The sequence below is a fragment of the Anser brachyrhynchus genome (assembly GCF_964034855.1).
Source record: "Anser brachyrhynchus genome assembly, chromosome: 23".
Taxonomy (NCBI): domain Eukaryota; kingdom Metazoa; phylum Chordata; class Aves; order Anseriformes; family Anatidae; genus Anser; species Anser brachyrhynchus.
Genome location: NC_137716.1, coordinates 7,300,094 through 7,322,265, shown reverse-complemented (window position 1 = coordinate 7,322,265; position 22,172 = coordinate 7,300,094). Strand labels below are relative to the sequence as shown.

General features: G+C 54.0%; 2 protein-coding genes and 1 long non-coding RNA gene across 8 annotated transcripts in view; 2 read left to right on the top strand and 1 right to left on the bottom strand.

Annotated features, from left to right (window-relative positions):
• AP3D1 (adaptor related protein complex 3 subunit delta 1) overlaps positions 1-2,181 on the top strand; it is a 45,047-nt gene extending 42,866 nt beyond the window's left edge. For both annotated transcript variants that reach the window (XM_080565660.1, XM_080565659.1), the window contains exon 32: positions 67-2,181. In XM_080565660.1, coding sequence (XP_080421786.1) covers positions 67-162 — 96 coding nt within the window. In that variant the 3' untranslated portion in view covers positions 163-2,181. The remainder of the gene's footprint in view (positions 1-66) is intronic.
• Positions 635-11,704, bottom strand: LOC308181887. The gene is made up of 2 exons (XR_013941606.1): positions 7,282-11,704; positions 635-6,471 (listed from the first exon to the last, which is right to left on the bottom strand). It is a non-coding gene; the product is annotated as an uncharacterized lncRNA (long non-coding RNA).
• MOB3A (MOB kinase activator 3A) lies at positions 6,467-21,507 on the top strand. 5 transcript variants are annotated; one of them, XM_080565679.1, is made up of 4 exons: positions 6,467-6,823; positions 16,593-17,148; positions 19,251-19,453; positions 20,091-21,507. In XM_080565679.1, exons 2-4 carry the CDS (start codon positions 16,731-16,733, stop codon positions 20,118-20,120), a joined length of 651 nt encoding a protein of 216 aa, XP_080421805.1. In that variant the 5' UTR covers positions 6,467-6,823; positions 16,593-16,730; the 3' UTR covers positions 20,121-21,507. The 5 variants fall into 5 exon arrangements, with proteins under 5 accessions (XP_080421805.1, XP_080421808.1, XP_080421806.1 ...); XM_080565682.1 differs by lacking the exon at positions 6,467-6,823 and adding an exon at positions 11,900-12,038; XM_080565680.1 differs by lacking the exon at positions 6,467-6,823 and adding an exon at positions 12,903-12,991.
• Positions 21,508-22,172: the final 665 nt, after the last annotated feature.

Here is a 22,172-nt window from a genome sequence, read left to right as displayed (position 1 = left end):
AGGCTGGGAGGAAAATTCTGTGCTTAGAAGAGGAGCTAATGGATTTTTTTTCTTTTTCTTTCCAAGGGAGAGAACTCTGTATCCATAGATGGGAAATGTAGTGATTCTACCCTGCTTAGCAACTTGTTGGATGAGATGAAAGAGACATTGTCCAAGTGCTGAATATTCCTTATAAAATACTCCAACTGCAAGAAACACACCTAATGTGTAAAGACAAGCAGACCCAAGTGTTAAATTTCTCCCTCGTACGCATGTACTATCCTGGGGCACGTGCTTTTCAGTTAACTCCACCATTGTTTGCAGTTTAGACATTTTAAGGCTGTATGTTACCTTTTTATTTCAAAACTTTTTACAAACTGTGGTGTTAACCCTTTCTAGCCCAAAGAGATCCTGGTGACATGACTGGAGGAGGGAGGGAGGGGCGCTATTTATTCAGCAGTTCATGGTGATCCTGTAACCCTTGCCATCTGCATGGGATGGTGGACTAAGCAGAATTTTATCAACAGTAGCACAGAGTCTGTTGCTTGTGCTTATTGCCAGGGAAGTTTGATTTGATCCTTAGCCATGGAGTGTCTTCAGGGCTGCTGTAGTTGATGTATATTTCTAGCAGAGGCTGGTGCTGGACCTGAAGGCCTTTTTTTTTTCATAAATGTGATTTATTATTATTATTTCAAGATCCATTGTGATCAGCATATAAACATCCTCTGTCTCCCAGAGCTAATCCAAATGAGCCCTGTTGGAACTGGGGTGTTTGAGTTTGTTTATAGTAGTTGCCTTGAGCCTTAACCTCCTTTTAGTGACAGTTGAAAGAGTAGAGAGTGAGTGCATAAAACACAGGCTGAAAGTGTTACTGTTTGGTATCTGCTCCTGTTGACTGTCCCCGCAAATGGAGTCTCTCCTGCCTCTCACCTCTGAGCAGTCTCTGCTGATGCATTTTGAGTCCACTTCAATTTCACATTCCTGAAAAGTTAAGGTGTAGCAAGAAACTGGAAATCCAAAGGGGTCTGGTCCTGCTTTTGTATCATTTTGCTCACCAGCTGAGGTTGACCAATATCAGGTTAGAGAAATACCCACGTTTAATCCCTTGTACTCCAAACAGTTTGCAGATACAGCCCTGTTCCCTTCCTCTGTGCTGTGAGATCAGCAACATTGTGCTGTGTCATCGGTCTCTGTAGCATCATCTGGCCCTGCCTTCGCAGCAGTGGGAACAGATTTAGCAGCACAAATGTAGCTAGGTTCCCGCAACAGAACTGGCCCTGCCTGGGTGGCAGGAGGGGAGGGCTCGGTGAGGAGCGGCACAGGTCTGTTAGAGGTTACTTCCAAGGGAAGAAAGGAAGGGTCTACGGAGTGAAGCCCATTCTGCACTAAATCTTGTGGAATCACTGACTGGAAAGGGATGTTGTTCTGTCCTTTGCAGATATGCTTAATTGATGTCCTTCTCCAAAATCTTTGCTTTTTTCAGTTCTTTTACTTGCTGTTCCATACCCAGCAAGAACGTGCTTGAACGGTTTTGCTTTGAGGCACAAGCCAAAAACTATTGGTTGCTATTACCAAAAGGCCCCCAGGGAGGAGTTGGGCTTGTCTGCCCTTCCCCAGCACCACCCCAACAGGTGTCAGCAATGCCCAGTGGAACTGAACTAAAACCCTATGTAGGGAGCAGGATAAAGTGTCGCTCTTATCCTTAGGGTTAATGTCTTGTACTTTAAGTGTGTATTGTGCTCTTTACACTCTTCCCGTATTAGGGTATCCTTGAAAAGGCTCTACTGTGGTTTTATTGCTAGGACCAGCTTTGTATTCTGACAGCACTTGTGTGCTGCAGGAATTCATTTGCAGCAGGCTTCACTGCTGGTGAAGTGTTAGTCTTTGGTATTGGTCAACCTCCCTTGGTTAGCCAGTTTGTGTATTAGAAACTGAACATATTAAAATTGTCTTAAAGGATAATGTTCCTCAATTAGTGTTTTTTTAATTCATGGATGGAAACTGTCACTTTAGCATGTAGAATCTTCTCTTACGGAATCCTGTGCAGTGATTCTAGAATTTTGAAACTGTATGATGTGTTACATTCACAAATTTATTTGCTATCAACATTCCCTTAAAAAAAAAAAGAAAAAAAACATACCACAAGCTGCTGTAATGATTTTGTGTCAAGATGATCCAATAAACTTTCAAAACAAAGTTAAATTTTTGGCTTTGTAAATAGTCACTTTACAAGACAAGTTTGTATGGACCCAAAAACATTTTATCAGTAGGCTGTTGTGCCCATCACTATAATACAGGTCAACTCTGAAATTAATTTTTTCATATTTATCCACTGTGAAGTTGCTGTACAACACGCAAGTGCTGTATGCTTATCAAGGGAAAGGGTTGTGCAAGCGTTATTTGACCTGGACGTACCCCAACTCTGAGTGTTTGTGGTTTGTGTCTTTGGGGTAGGTAAGCCGAATCTTGTTCTGAAAGCTGTGAAAGATGTGAGAATTGTATGGGGTGGTGCGTTTTTTGTGTTCTTGTTTTTTTTAACAGCTGGGGAGGGGTGTGCAGCAGTGAGGAGAGTCCTGCCAGCTGTCTCCATGATGTGCCTGTGTGGTGCTGGTCACACACCTGCTCCCCCAGCAGCAACAGCTCTAAGGATGAAGTGCACTAGGAGAAAAGGGATCTTCAGTGTGATAAACTGGAATGGTGCTGTTCTTTATCTCTTGTATTTTAAACTGAGCTGACATTTTATATTTAGTTAGGAGCTTCCAGCTCTGCACGGAGAAAAACCCATTGCTTGCATTAACTTGTTGGCCCCATTACCTGGAGATAAGCTCCTGCTGCAGAAGGAAGCACCAAGTCATTTGCTTTCTGCATGCACTGTGAGCCCTACATTGTATTCCCAGGTTGGCCTGCAGGGAGGCTGCCTGCTTGCTGTGCTGTCTTGTGGAACTGCACAAATCTGACAGGATGAAAACAACAGTAAACATCAGTCTCTTTGCAAATGAGAGGGTCTGCATGGAGAAAAACAACAACAACAAAACAACAGGAACCACTTGGAGCAAATGTCAAGTATTTAATGAGCTGCAGGACCTTAACTGGACAGTGCTGGAGCTTCCAGTGAACCTGGTGCCTGTGCACTTCTGGCTTCAAACAGCAAGGCAGGGTTCTATCCTGCTCTCTGCATTTACGTCCTGTCAAAATTCATTGAGCAACTGGACATAGAAAATCAGTCCTTATCTAAGTGTGGTTTTGCACACTATGCTATGAACGAGTATGTAAAAGAAATGGTGCTCAGCACCATCCTTCCAGCGAAAGGAGAGTGGCACGCTCCAAGCCTCCAGGCTTGCAGTTGCAGCCGCTTCATGCCATGTCTTGGACAGAGCAGCACCTATTCCTTGGAGGTTCACGTCTCTTCGCAACTGTGTTGTCTGGAGATGTGCAGATGCTGCTGGAGCAGCTGCCGCGGCTCCTCCCCTGAGGAGCAGCGATCCTGTACCTGTGGCTGTTGGATGCAGAGCGTGGGATCAGTGGCTCCGCGCTGACCTCCGAGCCGCAGGAGGCCTTGCTCACAGCCCGGTGCTGTGTGCATCTCTCCAAGAACAATGATAGGAAATGAGCTGTAGGTCAGGGCTGCCAGTTTGGGGCAGAAATGGGGGCACCTGGAACCACGCCTTATTTCAGAGAGCACTGAGATCCCCCTGGTTTTGCTTGCAAAAGGGCAGAAGTGTAGAACAGTGCCCTAAGTGCAGGACCTGAGTGAGCTCTCCCCACCATCCACCTACAGGCTCTGGGTTTTGGTTAACTGCTGTGCTTCTAGCACAGCTTGGTTTTAGGCTTCACAGGGACTTACCGCCTGCCTCTGACTTCCTTCATTCTAATGTTTGTAAAAACTTCCCTTTGAACTGACAGCTGTGTTTTCTGCTACTTCTCCTTCTTATTTGAAACTTCAACTATGTGCTGCCCCTGTGACCACATCACTGCTAGCAACCTGTCCCTGACCAAGCAAGAGTTGAACCGGGCTAAGAGCAAAGCATGAGAGTGCAGAAACATCTCTTCCACTTTTGGCCCTAAAAAGGGGGGGGTGGGGGGGGATGGAAAATGGGGACTGTTCTGGAAGAATGAAAGCCTGCAAGGGCGGCTGTGCCTTCTGCACATTCTCCATTCCAGTACAACCCCGCACCAGTCTTGCGGAGGGGCTGGAGATCTCCTTCTTGTCCGGGTGCTGTCATCTGTGCTGACATCTTGCTGCTGTGGCTGAGGCCTCAAGTCTCATCCTGTCCTTGCTCCTCTTTCACCACTACTGCCCTCAAAAATCAAGGGAAAAAGCTTTCCTCTCTCCCTTTTGCTCGTGGCCAGACCCAACCCTTCCCCTGACGTTTTACCACAGCACCTGCTCTGTGAAAACCAGACAGACTCGGGGATTTTCTGAGCTCAACCCTTAGCTCTGCACTTCTCTGTTCCCCTTTTGCTCTGACAAGGGCACAGAAAACCCAATCCCAGAGGAGGCTGTGCCACCGAAAACCAAACTGCTGGGCTGAGAAACTGAACCGGGCTGAGAAACTGAACTGTTGTCTCTTCCCTGCAGGGCAGGGATTTGCTTGCAACATCGCATCCAACTCCTACACACTGACTGCACTGCCAGGGAGTTTATCCATGGCTGAGAAAGTAAAAGTGAATCCTGTTTTCAATTCGTCAAGTCAATCAGGTGATAAATGTTATTTCAGGGATGACATCTTCCTGTTCAGGCAGACAGCTGTAGGTCATAGACTGCTTTTCTTCTAGAAATTGTGAACATTGGTTTAAATATTGGTATTTTTAAATTTTCCTCCTGATTTCTGAGCCTTGCCAGTGTTTAAAGAGCATCTCAGCCTGTTTTTCTGTCACACCACGCAGATGATAACTGTGTTAAGAAATGAGGAAAACCTTCTCCGGACTCCAGGAACCAGCATTTCTACTGCAGAACCAAACAGGGTGAGCTTTTGTCATGTGCTGCGCTCTGCAGCCAGACTCCTTGTTTTTTAATGAATAATTTAATAAGTAATTTCACCGAGGTGCTCAGCAGGATGCCTAGCATGGGCTGCAGTCCCCTGGAGGGGACTGCAGGCTGGAAGAAATATGAGAAATCCTGTGAGGGTGACACCACATGCCTGCGGCTGCCTGGGACTCAGATGGAGCTTTCTCATGGTCCGGATCTGGCCCTGGGCTGAAATGGGGCTGGGGATGAGCCAGGTGCCAGCGAGTGCTGCTTGCTTCGCCCTGCCTTCTGTACATGACTCAGCTTCACCTTGGAGATGGTTTAGCAGCAGGATGTCATTAGCTTGCTGTGTCAACATCTCATTCCATCAATATCATCTCTAATTTAATCCATTAAGGTTTCTAAGAATAACCGGCTTTTGCTAATTACAAAGAAGTGTGAATTACATCAGAGCTGTCCCCGATAAGCACTGGCAAAGCTCAGCTGAGGCGATGCTCTGAGCTCTGTGCTGGCCAAGCAGGGCTGCGAGGCCTGGGCGGCTGAATGCCCAGGTGAAGAGAGAACCCCTTCTGCTGCCAGGGAATCCAGGCTCCTGTCACACCTCCTCCAAGGGAAGGCAAGCGGACAAAATGGCTCAGAACGGTGCAGGGGACCACAACAACCTGTTTTCCTCACAGGCTGCTCAAGAGTTCCTTGAATTAACTTTCAAGGCACAAGCAGGGGCGAGAGGAAATGCCTGGAGTGAGGATATTTCATGCGATAGGAAACGGTGGTGGCCTGGGAGCAGGAGGAAGGGCAGGGGCTGCACGTGAGGCTCGTTTAAGCACCGTTAAAGTATTGGCTTGGCTTGGATGGGTTCGCAGCCATAGCAGGAATTCCCCCCACCTCCTGTGGCTTAATCCTAATTCAGGGAGAGGGAAAAGTAAATAAATAAAAAGATCTGAACAGTGCTGCATAAATTCTGCAGTGTGTTGAGCGACTGGGCCGAGCCCCAGGCACGCTGTGCTCCCTTGTTGTGAACTTTAACGGCGTTAGTGTCCCACATCTCAGGTACTGGAGGGCTCTGCTTCAGCTTCGGGTGCTGTTTAATCTCCAGGTGGGGCAAAGGGTGGGCACCTCCGGCTCACCAGGGAGCGACCCTCTCAGCCCTGTCCTGTCACCAAAAAACCACCGGTGCTGAGGCAGTTTGGGGGCAGGTGCCCTCTGTTAGGTGAGCGCCTCGCAGCCCTGAGGGGCCGCTCGCCGATCCTGACACAAAAAGGGGGGGGAGTTGAGCCCCTAAAACCTCGTAGGGCCAAACCCGGGCTGCAGGAGGGGGTTTAAGGGCTTGGGGAGCCCGGGCTGGCCCCAGTCAGACCCCGGCCCCTGCGGGACTGGGCTGGGGCTGCGGGGCCCAGGGGGGAAGTTCGGGGCGATGGAGGTTTGGGAATTTCCTCTGGGAATTGCAGCCGGGCTGCTGCCGCTTTCCAGCTTCCAGGCGTGGCAGAGGCGGGAACGGTTCCTCTGCTCAGGAGTTTAAACAGCTAGATTAAAGAATAAATAAAGAAAAAAAAAGATTAAAAAAAGGATAATAGGATAAAAAGGAAAAAAGGATAATAAAAGCTGGAAGGGTCATTAACAGCGGCAGTGGTTCACCCCCAGGAGGGTTCCCATCCCATAAAACGAGGTGAAAAAAAAAAGAAAACGAAGCGGAACCGGCCTCCTCCCCGGCCCCTCCCCGCCGCGCCGGAGGGGGGCGGCCCCTTTAAGAGGAAGTAGTGCCGGCAGCCGCCGGCGGAGCGGGGCCGGGGCGCGCGGAGGAGCGCGAGGAGCTGCGCTGCGGCCACACGAGGGGCGCCGCCTCCGCGCCGCCACGGACTAACTGCGGCCGGCCAGGTGCGGGGGGGCTGGGGGAGGGCCGGGGGGGGGGTGGGGAGCGCCGGGGAAAGGGGGGTCCCCAGCCCCGCCGGGGGGTTCCCAGCCCCGCCCGGCGGTCCCCGGGGCCGCGCTGAGCCCCCTGCAGCTCTCCGCTAACGATTTTGGCTGGTTTGAGTTTGTTTTATTTATTTATTTTCTCGCGTGGAAAGGCGGCCTCGTGGCCTCCCGGCCGGCCCTGGGGCTCGGGGGGCTGCTGGTGAGGGTCCCCCGGTCCGCCCTGCCGCCCCCCGGCCCTTCCTTCCCTGCAGTCCTTCCTTCCTCCCTTCCTTCTTTCCCTCCCCCCGGTCCTTGCCCTCCGCCCTGCCGCCCCCCGGCCCTTCCTTCCTTCCCTCCCGGTCCTCCCCCCGCCTCCAGCCCCGCCGCCCGGCGCCTCAGCCGCGGGGGGGCCGCAGGAGCCAGGCCCGCTCCGGGCTCACCTGCAGCGCATCCGCCCGAGCTCCTTCCCGGAATCACCTCGTAGACCCGCAGAGCGGCCCGGGTTGAAAAGGACCTCGAAGATCTCCCGGTTCCCCCCCCCCTGCTCCGGGCAGGGTGCCCACCCGCTAGAGCCGCCTCCAGGGATGGGGCGTCCGCAGCCTCCCTGGGCAACCCGTGCCAGGGCCTCACCGCCCTCTGAGCGAAAAACTTCCTCCTAATTTCCGACCTAAATCTCCCCTGTCGCCGTCTAAAAGAAATCTGGGGTGCGCGCCAGGAGGGATGAAGAGGACAGGGCAGGAAGCCGTCGGGGCGGGGAGGGCTGGGAAGGTGTCCGGCGCCTGTCGCAGGAGGTTGGGAAGGTTGGGAAAGCCTCCCCGTGCTAGCGAGAGGCAGGGTCCCCTTCTGACCCGAAGAGTGGCCACGCGTCCTTCATTTCTATCCCTTTGTTTTAAACCCTTTCCAGTCTGGAATTGTTCCGCTAAGTTGCAGGGCAGTTGTTTTTTTTTGCTAGGAGACGCAAAGTTTCCCCAGCCACCTGTTTATCGCAGTCCCCAGTGCTTTGTCCTTGCACTCTGCTTCTTTTACAGAGCTTTGGGCTCGCATCCAGCTCTGCATTTATCTCTCGTCGTTTCTTGGACCCCGTATTCCGTGTCTTAGATTCAGTTTCTGTCTTAGTCACGTCCCTGCAAAGCTGACTCGGTCAGGAGGGCGAGCAGGCTCAGAACCTCTTTAAACTCCCAGAAAGGGAGGAGAGGAGTGCTGGGAGCTCACGCCAGGTTGGTGGCGGGGAAGCAGAAACTGATGCTCCTGCTTTGCACAGGAGATCTGGGCCCAGACGCTGCGCAGGGAGCAGTTTCCCTGTGCCTGGCTCACTTTTAGGGTCTGGGGTTCTCTCCGGACCTGTTGAGGTTGCACAGTTGACTGTGCCATAGTCAGAACGGACATTGGGCTCTCCTGTCCCTTCGGCTGGGGCTCGGCGAGCTTGAAGCGTGCTCGTCATCTCGAGCAAAGTCCTCCCTTGTGGCTTAGCTGGCCTCTGTCACGGAGCTGCTTGCCAGATGCTTTTGTGGCCACGTTTGGCTGTAACGTGGCCCTTCCGTTGATGGGATGTGAAGTGCCACCCAGACCGAAGTGGCACGCTTAGCTCTGTTTGTGGAGGTCGGACTGGAGGTTGACGTAACGGTGTTTTGTAACCAATGCTTCTCTGTACGTGGGCCAGAGATCTCTATGGCCGCAGTACACAGAGGAAAAATGTTTCCCTTGTCAGCAGTGAAAGCATGTGGGGTCAGAGAGGAGATTGCAAAACCTAACCCATCCTGGCCACAAGAGTTCAGATCTGGGAGAAGAATTGCCTTCAACTTCTGAGTTTTAATTTCTTGTAAGGCAGGAGGGTACTTTGTGATACTTGAGCCATAAATGCTGCTCTAAGTGGATCCATAACCAGCTTTGCTGGAGGTTTAGGAGATTATCTTTAGAAATACGTAATATCCAGCTAATGCTTCCAATGAAGAATGCACCTTAGGCTGCACGTTCATCTGCCCTTCTCCAGATGCCCCTTGGAGGCAGCGTTATCTGCGACTCCTGTCTTGCGCTGCTTCTTGCTCCCTCTGGAGCTGATGCTGCGCTGAAAGTGCTGCTCAGCTCGCGATGAAATGATGGAGGGCTCCTGGGTGAATTGCTGCTCCGAGAACACCAGGTGCACGGGGAGCAGAGGGGAGGGAGCCCAACAACCCCTCTGGGGGGGAACAGGGACGATGAAGGCCATAAGAAAACCTTTGTAAGCATGCACATCTATCCAGCTGTGGTGGCTTTGACTTCTTGTAGAAGTCTAGATGGAGTCAGTAGACGCTTTGTCGTTATTTAGTCTCTCTGAGAAGAGGTGAAGATGGCGATGCTGACGGGTGTCCCTTTGTGCTGCTGGCCCTGCACCGCCGGGGCTCGAGTGCTGCCGGGCTGAACTCCTGCGGTGACCGTGCTTGGTGTTTGCCCCCATCCTCTTGGGGGCTGCATGGCTGTCCTCCCACCCCGTGGCAGCGCAGACCTCCTTGCAGGGCAGCGTGAGGCTGGTCAGGAGCCTGCCCTCTGCTCCCTGCCACCAGCACCCATGCAGCGGCTGCAGGAGACCCCCAGCTCCCAGCCCAGGTAGGGGCTGGATTTGGGTGAACGATGGCCCTGGCCGTGTGCCTCTGCTCTGGCTTCTGGGGAACAGAAAATGAGCTGGAGCCATCCGATACGTGCTCCAGTTGGAAGCAGAAGCTGAGTAAGACCCGTTACTAAGCTGAAAGCCACCGTAATTGTTCTTGATCTTAACTGCAGGCTTACGTTGGGGTTGCTGTCTGGGCCTTTTTTTTCTTTTTTCCTCCTCACTGTATGCAGGAGGTCTTATGATGTGGTTTGTCTTGAGGTGATCTCTAGCTCCACATCAGTGGGCTTGTTCCTTGCCTTTGCTGCCCGGAGACACGTTAGTGTGCTGGGCCGCTGCCACATCTCCTCGTGGAGGAGAGGAGCAGGCCTCGTGGGCACCCGCTTTCAGCAGGAAACAATACAGCTTTCTTTTAAAAGCGTAATGCTAACGTGGGGAGAAGCGGCACTGTCCATGGGACTGGCCCTGGCCGTGCGGCCAGCTCGTGCCCCGGCCCCTTCCCTGGGGGACACCTCCCGAAGGCAGGACTCGCGCTCCAAATCAGCCATCCCTGCCGCTCCGGCAGATCCTGAAGTTAGAGGAAACCGCTGCTGGTTCAAAAATGCCCCTGCTCAGTGAGGATGATCATGTGGAACCCGTGAAAGCAGGAAGAAATGTGTAGTTCACAGCTCGGACTCGATAAATACCGCGCTGCCCCTTACGAGTCCCCTGGTGAGGGGCAGAACTGGGCTGAAGGGCAGCAAAAGGTGTTCCTGAACGAGCCGCCTTCAAAATACAGCCCTGCAGACCTTGAAAAGAGCTGCTCTGAGCGTGCCGTCAGCCACCCACGGAGTATGGTTTATCCTAGAAATATTTGTCTGTGCAGTTAACCTGTCTCCCGGAGTCGTGACCCAGCTTGTCGGCTCAAGGCAGCATCTGCGGAGCCAGCAGCAGATGAGCTCTGCCTCCACACGCAGCCGTGATCTGGCCGAAGCTGTGTAAGTGCAACCCGTGGAAGCCTTCCAACACAGCCGTGCCTCTGACGTTGCAATAGATGCAGATGGCACGTAAGGGGCAGGAAAATCGGCCCCAGATCGGTAATTATGCAGGCTCTAATGGACGTTCCTGTTGCGCTGTGGTCATTCCTAGGCTTTTAAGTGAAGATCTTAAAGTGCAGAATCTGCTCTCTGACCCTGTTGGGGAAGGGAAAGTAGAAGGGGTGACCTTAGAAGCTGACTTTCTCGTGTGGCTCTTTAACCATCTGCGGCTGCTGGCCGGGTGGCGACAGGCGGTGCTGGAGCCTCTGACCTCTCCCAGGCGAATTTCGGGGCGATGCAGCCTTCCGTCTGCCCCGCCAGAAGCCGTCCTCCAGGCCCTGCACCTTCCGTGAGCGTTTGCCTGTGATGCGAGCCCGTCACACGGAGCCCACGCCGTCCCTCCTGTTGTCACCGCTGTGTCTGCGTGGGCTGGAGCATCCCAAGCCCCGAGCTGAGCAGCTGATGCTGGCCTCCTGCTCCTGCATCCCGCGCGTGGCGGCCAAAACGCGCCTCCGGCTGCTCGGCCCCGCGAGCAGGGAGCTGAGCAGGGGTTTCCCCTTTATTTTATCAACTAACTGGAGGGTAAAATTGGCCAAATGCATAGCCTATAAGGGGAAAAGGAAGATACCAATGAAAGCCGACCATAACGTTTCTTGTGCTTTTTATACCGTTTCCTTTCCTTGCCTACTTGCAAATGCTGCTCGGCTCCACATTTGCATGGCTTAAAGTTGTGCAAAGAGACTGTCCTGCCCCCGAGCAAGCCTGGCTCCGGGAAGTACCTGGGAGATGGGGTCTTTGTGTGGTTTTCACTCGGGGTTCCCAAATTGTGCAGCAGCTTTAAGTTGCGGGGTATGGGGGTGGCTGGCGACCAGCAGGACTTTCTTAAAACTGACTTTGTTGTGGGGCATAAAGGGCTCTTTGTTTGTTTAAGCCTTGGGAATCTAACATCTGAAATGTGCGTTTCGAAGTGGCCCTGTTCCATTTGTTGTTAAGGCCGCTATTAAACCAGTTTCCAGAAGGAAAATTTGGATGTTTTCCTGCTGAGCAGCAGAGGGAACTTGTTGCTTGTGCACGACCCAGTCTGGGGTTATCGATGCGGCTGCGCCAGCGCTGCCCTGTGCTCCCTCTCCTTCCGAGCAGCTCCTGGCCCCTGTTGGCAGCAGCGAGCAGAGAGAAAATGGGAAGAAAAAGGAAGCGTGCAGGGCAGCTTCGCGGCTCTCCTCGTGCCGCAGCCTTTAGTTTCCTCGCAGAGGAGAAGCGCTGCTCTGGCCTGGCTCCGCTCAGCTCTCCGGAGCGCGGTTTCCATTTTGGCTTTTCCAAATAACAACACGAGTCTCCTCGGCTGGGGGGCGCGCAGCTCCGCGCCGTCAGGGGCAGCGTTACGGAGCGTACGGAGGGGGGTGATTAGCGTTGGGAAAAACATTGGCAGCTGCCTCGGCCAGCCACAAGGCCGCCGTGCCAGACAGGAAGCCGGCCTACGTGGAAGCGCCGTCTCGCAGGAGTTATGAATGGTCGGACGTGCCTGCCGTGAGCCTAAACCCTCGTGTTCTGCCCCAGATAGTCCTCGTCGTGCTTCGCCCTCCCGCTCGCAACCAAGGTAAGCACAGGGGCATACCTTTTGGTCCTTGTGGTGTAAAATTGTTCAAAAGAGCAGCTGCAGGCCTCGTCCGGTGAGGGTAAGCTGTCGTGCTTGTTGCCAGACTCGCTTTAGAGGCACAGAAACTTGCCGTCATCGGTGCCCGTCCAGCCCCGCTGGCCGTAATCGGCCCGATCCTCGCTCTCCGTATTAAAATCTCTCCTTTGATCATAGAAACCCAGGATCATCTTTTACCGAGAAACTGAGCAGAATGGCTGTGGGAAGGTATTTGTGAAAGCGTGGGGGGGGAAGTTATGAAAACCATGTGCGTGTGCGTCTTTGCTTTTTTGTTTAAGGTCCCTGAGGCCGCCTTGCTAGCTTCGCTGCTCTGGCACGCCCCGTAAATTCAGTCTTGCCTCGAAGTGTTCGATACGTCTCGTGTGCCGTGGCTGTTTTGTCGAACTGGCACGCGAGTTGGTGTGCTGTGTTGGAAGCTCTGCGTCAGCTGTGAGGGTGGGGGGCCCCTGCTCCCTGCTTACCTCGTGCTTTTGGGGGGCCGGGGGGGGTGATGGGCACGGGCTCGCCACCGAAGGGCTGCAGTTATAAGCTGCCCCCGAAGGGACTTTTGGCAGGATTTCGTGTAAATGTTTAGCATCGGTACCACTTGGTGCCATCTTGCGGGACAGCAGCGTGGCTTCCGTAAAAGGAAATTCAAGGAATGGATTATTTTTGAGAAATGCGGTGCTCGCTGGGATTTACTCGAGGGCTCTCTGGTGAGCGCGCAGCAGGATGTGAGCTGCCTGGAGCTGGGGTCACTGGGAGGGAAGTGGCCGCGAGCCTCGCCCCTCCCCGCCGGCAGCGTGAAACCCAACTTTTCTCTCTTTCAAAAAGGAGGAAGCTCTGCCTCGGAGCCTGCAAGCGCTCGCAGGAGTTGCAGAGACGAGCAGAGCGATTGCAGGAGGCTAAGAACGAAGGTAGGGGCTCCCCGACGCGCCTCTGCGGGCTGTTAGCGGCGGAGGGGAGCGCGAGGCGCGCTCGGAGGCGATGGAGCCGCCGTGGGACCCTGCTCGCGGGTGGGGGGCCGCGTGCGGAGCGTCCCGCGGGGCCGCAGCGGGGGCAGCGCCACGGCTGGGAGGCCAGCGTGCGAGGGAGGCCGCCTCCAGGGGCTGCGGCGGAGGCTGCTCTTTCCTTTTTTTGTGCCCGCTCTGAGCTGCGTGTGAAAGCAAGGAGAGCCGGGTAAGTAACGCCTGGGCTCCCTCTGCCCCGAGCCTTTAAAATGAGGCAGCACTGCGTGATCGGCTGCTAGCGGCAGCGGAGGAGGGATGGCAGAGGGAACGAAGGGCGCTGCCCCGGGTCGCCGTCGGCAGAAATGGGCGTTAGGGCTGGAGCTGTAGGAGCAGGGTAAGGGGATAAAAGGTGGTTGGGAAGGGAGGGGAGGGCCAGGCCTCCGGCCCCGCACTGTGCGGCCGTGGCAGCCGGGGGAGCCACGCGCGGCGCCCAGCCCCGTCCCTGCAGTCCCTGCAAGCAGCGGCAGCGCCGCTCCCCCGGGGAAGCCGGGGTGGTTTTGCTCCTGCCAGCCTGCCACGGTGCAGGGCTTGGCGGCGGCTCTGTGATCTCGTGGGAGGGATGGCCAAGGTCCGCTTGCACCGGTGACGTCCGCCGTAATCTTGGCTGGCTGGAAGAGAGGAGGAAACAAAATGTACTGCAGGTTTGTTCATGTGTTGGGATTTTTTTTCCTCGTCTTTGAAGCTCGCAAATCCCACTCAGGTGCTTTGCATGTCCCATGTCCTAATTGTGTGTAATGTTTCCTTTCTCCTCTTCATAAAGACAGTGTTCTAGCGCTGCCAGAGCAATGACTCCTGCCTGTGGAAGAAGGTGTTGTACATGTGATATCATCTTCAAGCAATGTCAGTGATGCTTTTGGTCTGTCTTTTCTTTCTTTCTTTTTTTTCTAGTGCCAAATGCTTCATTTAGTTCAGTTGCACTCAAAAACCGTAATTAAATATGCTGAATCTGCTTGAAGTCTTAGCTACTAGTTTTGCTAATGCCTTCAGACAGATGCTGAATCGTCTGCAAGATGATTGCTGCTGTGTCGAGCTCCGCAGCTCTCAAGAATGATGTCTGTTAGGAAGAGGAAGTTGTTTGTAGGGCAGACGCTGCCTTGATACCAAATAAGCCGTATTAAAATTCTCTTCACCCTGTGCAAATGATCATTTCTTCTGGAAAATGGTCTAAAATGGTCTATGTTTGCTTCTTGACATGTGCAGGGTTTTTTTTTGTTTGTCTGTCTGTTTTAAACTCTGCAGCTTTGCTATTCGGTTTCAACCCAGCCTCCCTTTCACCGGACAGGGATGGGTTTTCCAAGCCCGGGTCAGGCTGTGGCTGCAGGGCCCAGCACGGATGCCAGGGGAACCACTGGAATTCTTAAGACAGTTCCTAAACAAGTAGGAACAGAGTTGTTGTACCACACCGAGGATGCTGCCAGTCCTCCAGAGAGCTGTACGAAGGGCAGTGCTCCTCCATCTTTACTGCCTGCTTGTTTAAAGGATATTTCTTTCTCCACCTCCAGTGTAAGGATATCATCGCGTGCAAGTGCTTCTCTGGGACCGATTTCCTGCTGGAAGTAGCTGCAGACTCAGCACCTGCTTTCCACATTGCTGGCGCGGGGCGATCGGCGCCTTTGGGGCACGGCGGGGTGGGCGCTGCCCCGGCGCTTCCGCACCGAGCCGCAGGATGTGGCCAGGCTGTGACACAGCTCTGGGTAACCAGAGCTCCTTGCTCAGACATCCCTCCTCGTCCCCCTTGCTACTTCCTCTCACCGAGTCTGCGGTGCGATCAGAGGCTTCTCAAGGTCGCGTTTTCTGGAGGTTTTCTTCTTTTTCTTCTTTTTTTTTTTTGACTCCGGTGCGGTAGCTGGTAGGGTCACAGCAGCAGCCGTTCCGGCAGCACTTTTTGCAGAGAGCCCGTGGCGTCAGCGTGGGCGCCGTCACGCTCACTCGACGCAGGGTGAATCTTGCTGAACCGCAAGAAAATATTTTCCGTTTGTCTCAGTGCGTGTCGTGGCTGTGGTCACGGCCCGCGTCGCAGCCAGAGCTTGGATCTCTGTGCAGAAAAGTTGGCTCAGCCCCTTCCTGCAGGAGAAGGGCTAGGGAAAGGCAAGTGTGTTCTTACGGGGCAAGCTGGGGTGGTTTGGGTTTTCTTCCTTACTGTCGTTAAATAAGAGAACAAGAGGCCTTGGTTTAAGTCCTTTAATCTCTCTCCAAAGAAGAAATGCTGATAAGCACGATGCAGCATCTGTTAAAGACGGGCTGAATTGCAGAAAGGTAGTCTTCACCCGAATTTGAAATTTTTCTTGCCAGAGTTTGGGGGCGTTATTTACCTATTTAAACAACACTACAGCTAAGGAGATTTTCTGCTTGGTGGAAGGGACTTGTTTGCTTGTTTTCTTAGAAAATTATGGAAACTGTTACTTGCCACATTCTGTAGTGCATCAGCTTGAGTTTCTGTTGCTTTATTTATTTCTCTGTCCAACACATGTAAAACAATATTTTTGGTACAATTTTCTGCCTTGAGCTTCCATCAAAGAGCCGCTTGACACAAATTATATGAAGGGATGGATGTGGGAACAAAGGAGGTATAATTAGCTGCAGATAAACAGAGCTGTGTTTCTTGTCAGCATCCTTTCAAGATCTTAACTCGTGTCTCAGCCTCTCAGAGCCAATTCGTTTTCATAGACTGGAAGAGGAAGACGAGCTTTCCTGGTCCTGGAGCTTTCAACCAGGCTTCACCATGGAGTGAGCTCAGCTGGAAGGAGGAACGCAGTTGTGCTCTCTGCACCTGCAGAAGAGGCTGTGGCTGGTTTTGAAGCTGGTGCTGTTTCGGGATACTGAGTTTACGGGTGCCTGAGCTGCGTCGACTTCTCATTCCCCTCAGCCCGTTCTCGTCTTGTCCTTAGTGCTACAACAGCACACGCAGCTCCTGGTCAGACTGGTATTTTGTTAGAATACGTCTGGCAGCAGAGCTGGGCTCTACTGTAGGATGTCATAAAGTTACCTTTGGAGTAGGTTTGTGTGCAAAGAGGGGGGAGAAAAGCATAGGTGAAGGATCCGATTCAAGTGAAGCCTAACTCAACGTTTGACCTTTCTTAAACCTTTGCTGCTTTCCGCCTGAATCGCTGGCGCTGGAGTTTCTCCTCCTTTCGGAGGGATTTGGGTCTCGCTGTGCTGATGTCGTGATCTCCTGCGCTGGCCCCGTCCCTCCCTGCTGTCTCGTTCTCATCGCACCCTTTTCCTGGGGGCCTTTCTGGCTCCCCTGTCGCCGTGCTGAGCACCCAGGGGGGCTCGCGGGGGCTCCTGGCCCAGCCCAGCTCGCCCCCGATGGCCGGACTGTTCCTCTGCTCCGGGCTCTCCTGGAAGGAGAGAAAAGAAAAGAAAAGCTGGCGCCGGCTGCCCCTGCTCTGCTCAGACTGGGGGCGAGGGCCCAGATGGTATCCCAGATCTCTTCCTAGGGGATTTAGACCAGGTTTCCTGTTGAGAGAGCTGCTCCTAATCGCTGCCCTTCTGTGCTGCATTGCAGATCAGGACCAGATGAGCAGAAGGAGGTTTCTGTGAAGATCAGAGTCCTCGCTGCCCTGCCCCAGGAAGTGGCCCAGCAGCTCTGTGTCTGCAGCTGTCATCGCTACGGGCCTGGAAAAAAAAGAAGAAGAGAAGAAAGATGTCCCATGCTTTAAAGCAAGTGTTCAATAAAGACAAAACCTTCCGGCCCAAGCGCAAGTTTGAGCCGGGGACTCAGCGGTTCGAGCTGCACAAGAAAGCCCAAGCCTCGCTCAACGCTGGCCTGGACTTGAAGGTGGCCGTCCAGCTGCCGCCGGGAGAGGAGCAGAACGACTGGGTGGCAGTGCACGTGGTGGACTTCTTCAACCGCATCAACCTGATCTACGGCACCATCAGTGACTATTGCACGGAGCAGTCCTGCCCTGTCATGTCCGGGGGGCCCAAGTACGAGTACAGATGGCAGGACGAGCACAAGTACCGCAAGCCCACGGCCCTGTCCGCTCCCCAGTACATGAACCTCCTGATGGACTGGATCGAGGTACAGATCAACAACGAGGACATCTTTCCCACTAACGTTGGTGAGTTGGGTTCTGTTTGCAGCTATGGGGAGGGAGGCCGGTGCAGAGCCTTCTTTGAGCCCTCAGGTCCTGGTCCAGGAGATGCTGTTCGTGGTCACTGCTGCTCAGGTCGCCATTGTGGTAGAGCTATTGCCTTTTGGGCTGCTTGGAGGCCGGCGGTGTATAAGCTCTTCCAAGCACCTGAGAAACTTCAGGCCTCTTCTTGAGCACTAAAATACCCAGAGCTGTAGCAGATCTCATTTGGAGTCGTGGATACCTCGAGGGAAGCAAAGCTAAGCCAAGCATAGGGAACGAAAATAAGAGGCTGCTCTTAAAAAGGCAGTCTCTGACATGACCGTCAGCAGTTCCTGCTGGACGTGGTCTCCTGAAGGACAGCTCTTTTCGAGCTGATTGCTGGTGTGGGTTCAGTGCACGTGCTCTGCGTTGGCCTGGTGATGGTGGCCATGTTTCCCTAATTAGCCTCTTTGTTGTTGCAGGCTGGCATTAGCTGACTCTGCCCTTTCTAGCTCGGTGCTTGCTGGCATGCAGTCGGTTGTTTGTTGCAGCTGGGTGGGATGCTGACACGTGCACGGAGGGAGGGGCGGCATTTTCATCTATTGCCAGGGTGATGGAAAGGAGAATTTGACCAAAGACAAAATCTGCAATCCCAAATACACAGCTTCATGTACTCGTTTGGGACAAAAAAGCTGTGGTTTTTGTTTTTTTTTTTGGGGGGGGGGTGAATAAGATGTGAGAGTTCAGTATCCAGAGCATTAGGTAAATACGAATGATGACATTCAGAGCTCCCACCTTCTGGAAGGCCGAAGACCAGATGCAGCAGAGGCGTGTACGGCGGCAGGGGGGACGACGCTGCTCCAGCGCTAGCCCTGGGGTGTTTCACGACAGGGTCAGCTCCTTGCCTTCCCAGAGCAGCCCTGGGCGATTGCCAGGCTCCTCGGCGCGGCCGTTGGGGAGCTGGGGTGACGCTGGAGCCCCGGTGCAAGCGGGGTTCCAGGGGCTGCCTTCCCCTCCTGCCCCTGCACGCGTCCCCTGTCGCAGCGCAGCCTTGTTCCCCCCGTGGGGCAGGTGCAGCGTCTGCAGAGGCAGGGCTGGAGGGGGCATTTCTCAGCTCCCTCCTTCCTGCCACCACGTTTATGCCATCGGGGCTCTGGCGGGATGCAATTGGCCTCTGTGCGGGATGCGTCTGCATCCACGGGGCTCTTCTACCACTGCCAAAGCACTGCTTAAACCGTGTGCAAGCAGGGCTGTGAGGAGCTGGTCCTTCAGGCAGCTGAAGCACTGAAACCCTCCCCATCCGTTCCTCCTGGCACCCAGGAGGGTGCGTTGCCTTTATTTAGGACTGTTCCGTAAAACTCTCTGGGGACTATAAATAGGGTGTTTTTGTTCAGGGCGGCAAGGCAAGTTTCCGGCAGCAGGAGGGTTGTGGAGTTGTTGTTCTCAGCTTTGCTTTTACCTGATACCAGTTCTTGCAGGGTGTTGAAAGGGTTTCACTGATCCTTGTTCCTCCAGAAAGGACCTGTGTGAACTTTAATACTGTGAGCTGGCCACTTGGTCAGGCTGCTTTGCTGCAGGCCCTGGCTAAACAAATCCCAGTGAACTCAGAGCAGGCTTATCCGCTGGTGCCTTTACAGGGGACCCAAATGTCTTTAATTTTTAACCAAAGAGCTAAAGACTTATCAAATTGTGAGACAGCTGCAGGGGGATATCTCTGACTCTTTCTTTGGGGAAATTGCTTCTGGAGCAGAGCTCAGTAGTTTGTAATATTTTGCACTGTTTATATAAACATGCCAAGTAGGAGTAGAAGAAAACTCTCGGAGTGAAGCAGCAGCTGGTGGGAATCTGATGGTGATCTCCTGCTTTCAGCTCTCAGCTGCTCGCAGCGATTGATGGTGTGCAGGACTGTCACATCAGAAACTGATGCTTTGAAAAATCTGACCCGAAATGGAAAGGAAAAAGGAGAGGGGAACTGGAGATGACTTTGGACAGAACTCTCTCCCTTTTGTCTCAAAACGTACCTGTTCTATCAAGAACGACTTATTTTATTCCTGAGGAACCCGTTCCCACTTCTGTGAAGCTTCTCATGGCCGTGTCTCCCCTCCCAGGTACTCCCTTCCCCAAGAACTTCCTCCCGGTGGTGAAGAAGATTCTCTCCAGGCTCTTCCGAGTCTTCGTCCATGTCTACATCCACCACTTCGACAGGATCACCCAGATGGGGTCGGAAGCCCACGTGAACACCTGCTACAAGCACTTTTACTACTTTGTGAAAGAGTTCAACCTAATAGACACCAAGGAGCTGGAACCACTGGTGAGTCTCGGAGCGAGTGCAGAAGGGGTGGGCTGGGGGTGGAGGTGTCACAGTTGCCCTCTCAAATCCCATTGCTGGAATTGAGGCCGTGGGTCGGCCTCGCAGTTTGGCAGTCAGGAAGATGGGAGCCGGGATGTGCAGGTGCAGCTGAGCAGGGTTGTTTGGGCGTCGGCTGGGGGAGGATGACTTGTTCTCCAGCAACCTCCTCGCGTTTCGGGCAGCCAGCTTGCCTTGGCTGCACGCGCTGTTTGAGCTCAGCCCCGTTCACCATCCAGGATGGGGAGGGAAGAGCAAAAGTCCCCTCCCATCCTGAAGAGCAAGGGCACCACCACCACAAGGAGCCTGCAGGATGGAGGGTGTGACATGGTAGACCTAAGAGGTAGCAATGACGTTTGGCTCAGCTGCTTACAGCTGCAGAATTTGAAGAGCTGTGGGGCAGAGGAAGGTGTCCCGCGTGCCCCGGGATTGGGAGTGGTGGGGGAGCACAGACCTGCCCCACCTGGAGCGCTCGGTGGTGGTGTCACCGCGTGCCTGAGAAGGGTATTTCCAGCTGAACAAAGGTGAGATTTTTTCATCTGCACCCTCACCTGGCAGTTTGGATCTTAGTTCATGGTTCCTTGTCGTGTCCCTTTGACAGAAGGAAATGACCTCCCGGATGTGCCACTGAGATCAGACCGTCCTGCTCTCACCTCGGCATCCCTTCCGAGGACACAGAGTCCCACTCCTGCATTGGAGACATGAATCAAGGGGAGAACAGAGACGTTTTCTTAAAGAAATCTATATATTTTTAATGAGTTTCAGTGTAAAACTGTGATATTGCAGGAATATTTTTTTAAAGATGCTCTAGATAAACTAGTTTTTTTTATAGTAATTTCTATTAAAAAAAAAAGTATTTTTGGCCACTTGGTGGGAATGCTCGTCCTCTGAGGAGGGAGGAGCCAGCCTGTGCTGCCTCTCCTCTGCCCCCTCGCTGCGGTGGCACCAGGAGCCGAGCCAGGTGCGCCAGGTAGAGCCGTGCCGTGGAGCTGGCGCTGTGATGGAAGCGGTACGTCCCTCCGGACCCCCACCTCCTAAATGTGAAGGGAGGTTACGTGTGGGCATTGGGGAAGAAGTGCTGGTGCACACGGATTCACTGGGGCACCGCAAGGAGCTGTCTGGTTCCAGCACCTCTTCCGCTGGCCGTGTGGTCAGATTTTGGACAGAGCTGCTTTTGTGCTCACCCTGCACTTGGCATCCTGTCCCCAAGGCCTGCCCTTCCTTTCTTTCTCTGTGAAAGAAGTCAGACTTGGGTTTCTTTCATGGCCAGACCAGAGCTGCTGCTGCTGCTGATCTATCCTGCAGCTGTGCTGCGCCGGAGCGCTCCTGTTGTGAATCTGCTCTTGCCTCTTGCACCAGCGCTGAGCTGAGCTGCTCCTGCTGCACCGCCCCTGCGGGGACAGGCTCGGCGCTGGCAGCGCTGGGACAAGCGGACCCGCGCCTGGTGGGAATGAGTAGAGGGAAAGCGCTGGGACCAGCACGGGGAGGTCGGCTTCTCAAACACCTGCGCTTCCCTTTCTCCTTGTGGTACGCAGACCCTACCGAGGAACCGGGCTGCTTGCTCTCCAGCCTTGCTTACAGGCTCTGTGTGGACCACTTTCTGCTTCCCGTTAGGGTACTAAACCTTTTCTCTTCCTTAGCAGCGCTTCCCTGCTCTGCCGCATGCGTCTCCTCTTAACCAAAGTGTCTGGTGGGCAGCCAGAGCCAGGGGCCTTACCTCCTGCTTGCACAAGAGCTCTGCTGCCTGGCCAGAGCCTGGCCATCCCCCCAGGTAGGTAGGTCGGGCTACCTAGGATCGGGGGGAGAGCAGGGAGCAGGGTTTACAGGGAGTGAAAAGGTTTTTGTGAACAGTGACCAAACTATCACTAACCACTTCTTCATTAGAAAGTTTTTTTTGTGTCCTGGAATCTCTGTATATACATGACTCTTGTTTCTTGTGCTATCGTTAGGACACGCGTACAAATACCACTATAGTTCTCTGACATGGAACCAATAAATTATGCTGTATTTACATAGCACGCTCCGATTGCTAAATGTCTCATGATTGCATGTTTGTCAGAGGCTTTCTATCAGCAAAACAAACACGGGGTGTTGGGACTCCACGGGAAGTGCGGTGGAGGGCTGCTAAATGATGCCAGGTGCCAGTTCCTGGTTCCGCTGCGAGGTTTGATTCCTCCTGCTGCATCCCGGCTGCTCCGAGCCCTGCTCGTTTGCGGGGCCAAGCGTGTGGGTGCCACAGCTGCCCCAGGAGGCTGCGGGGTCCTGCTGTGTCTGCGCAGTGTCACCGTACGCCAGGGCTGTCTGTTCAGGCTGGGGGCTCTCGCTTCCAGCGGTGTGGGTGCTGTGCTCGTCCCCTCCGGGCTGGGTGCCGCTAGAGGGGGCAGCGGGGCCGTGGCCGGACCCAGCGTGGGGCTGAGCCCCCCCCGGTGCCTGCACCCAAGCGAGGCCCCGTCCCGCAGCCAAGTGGCACAAACCCACCGGGAGCCCCCGGCGCTGGTGGCTGGGGCCATCGATGCCGCTGCAGCCGAGCCCGTCCTCGTCGGCGTGCAGCGGCGCAGGATGTTGCCCAGACAAGTCAGCAGAGCCGCCGCAGCCTGCGCAGCCCTTGCTCAGCTGCTGCCTCCGCCTTTTCCCCTGCTTTCATCTCGCCTTGCGGGGGCCTCGTGTTTACCCCTTCGTGCGC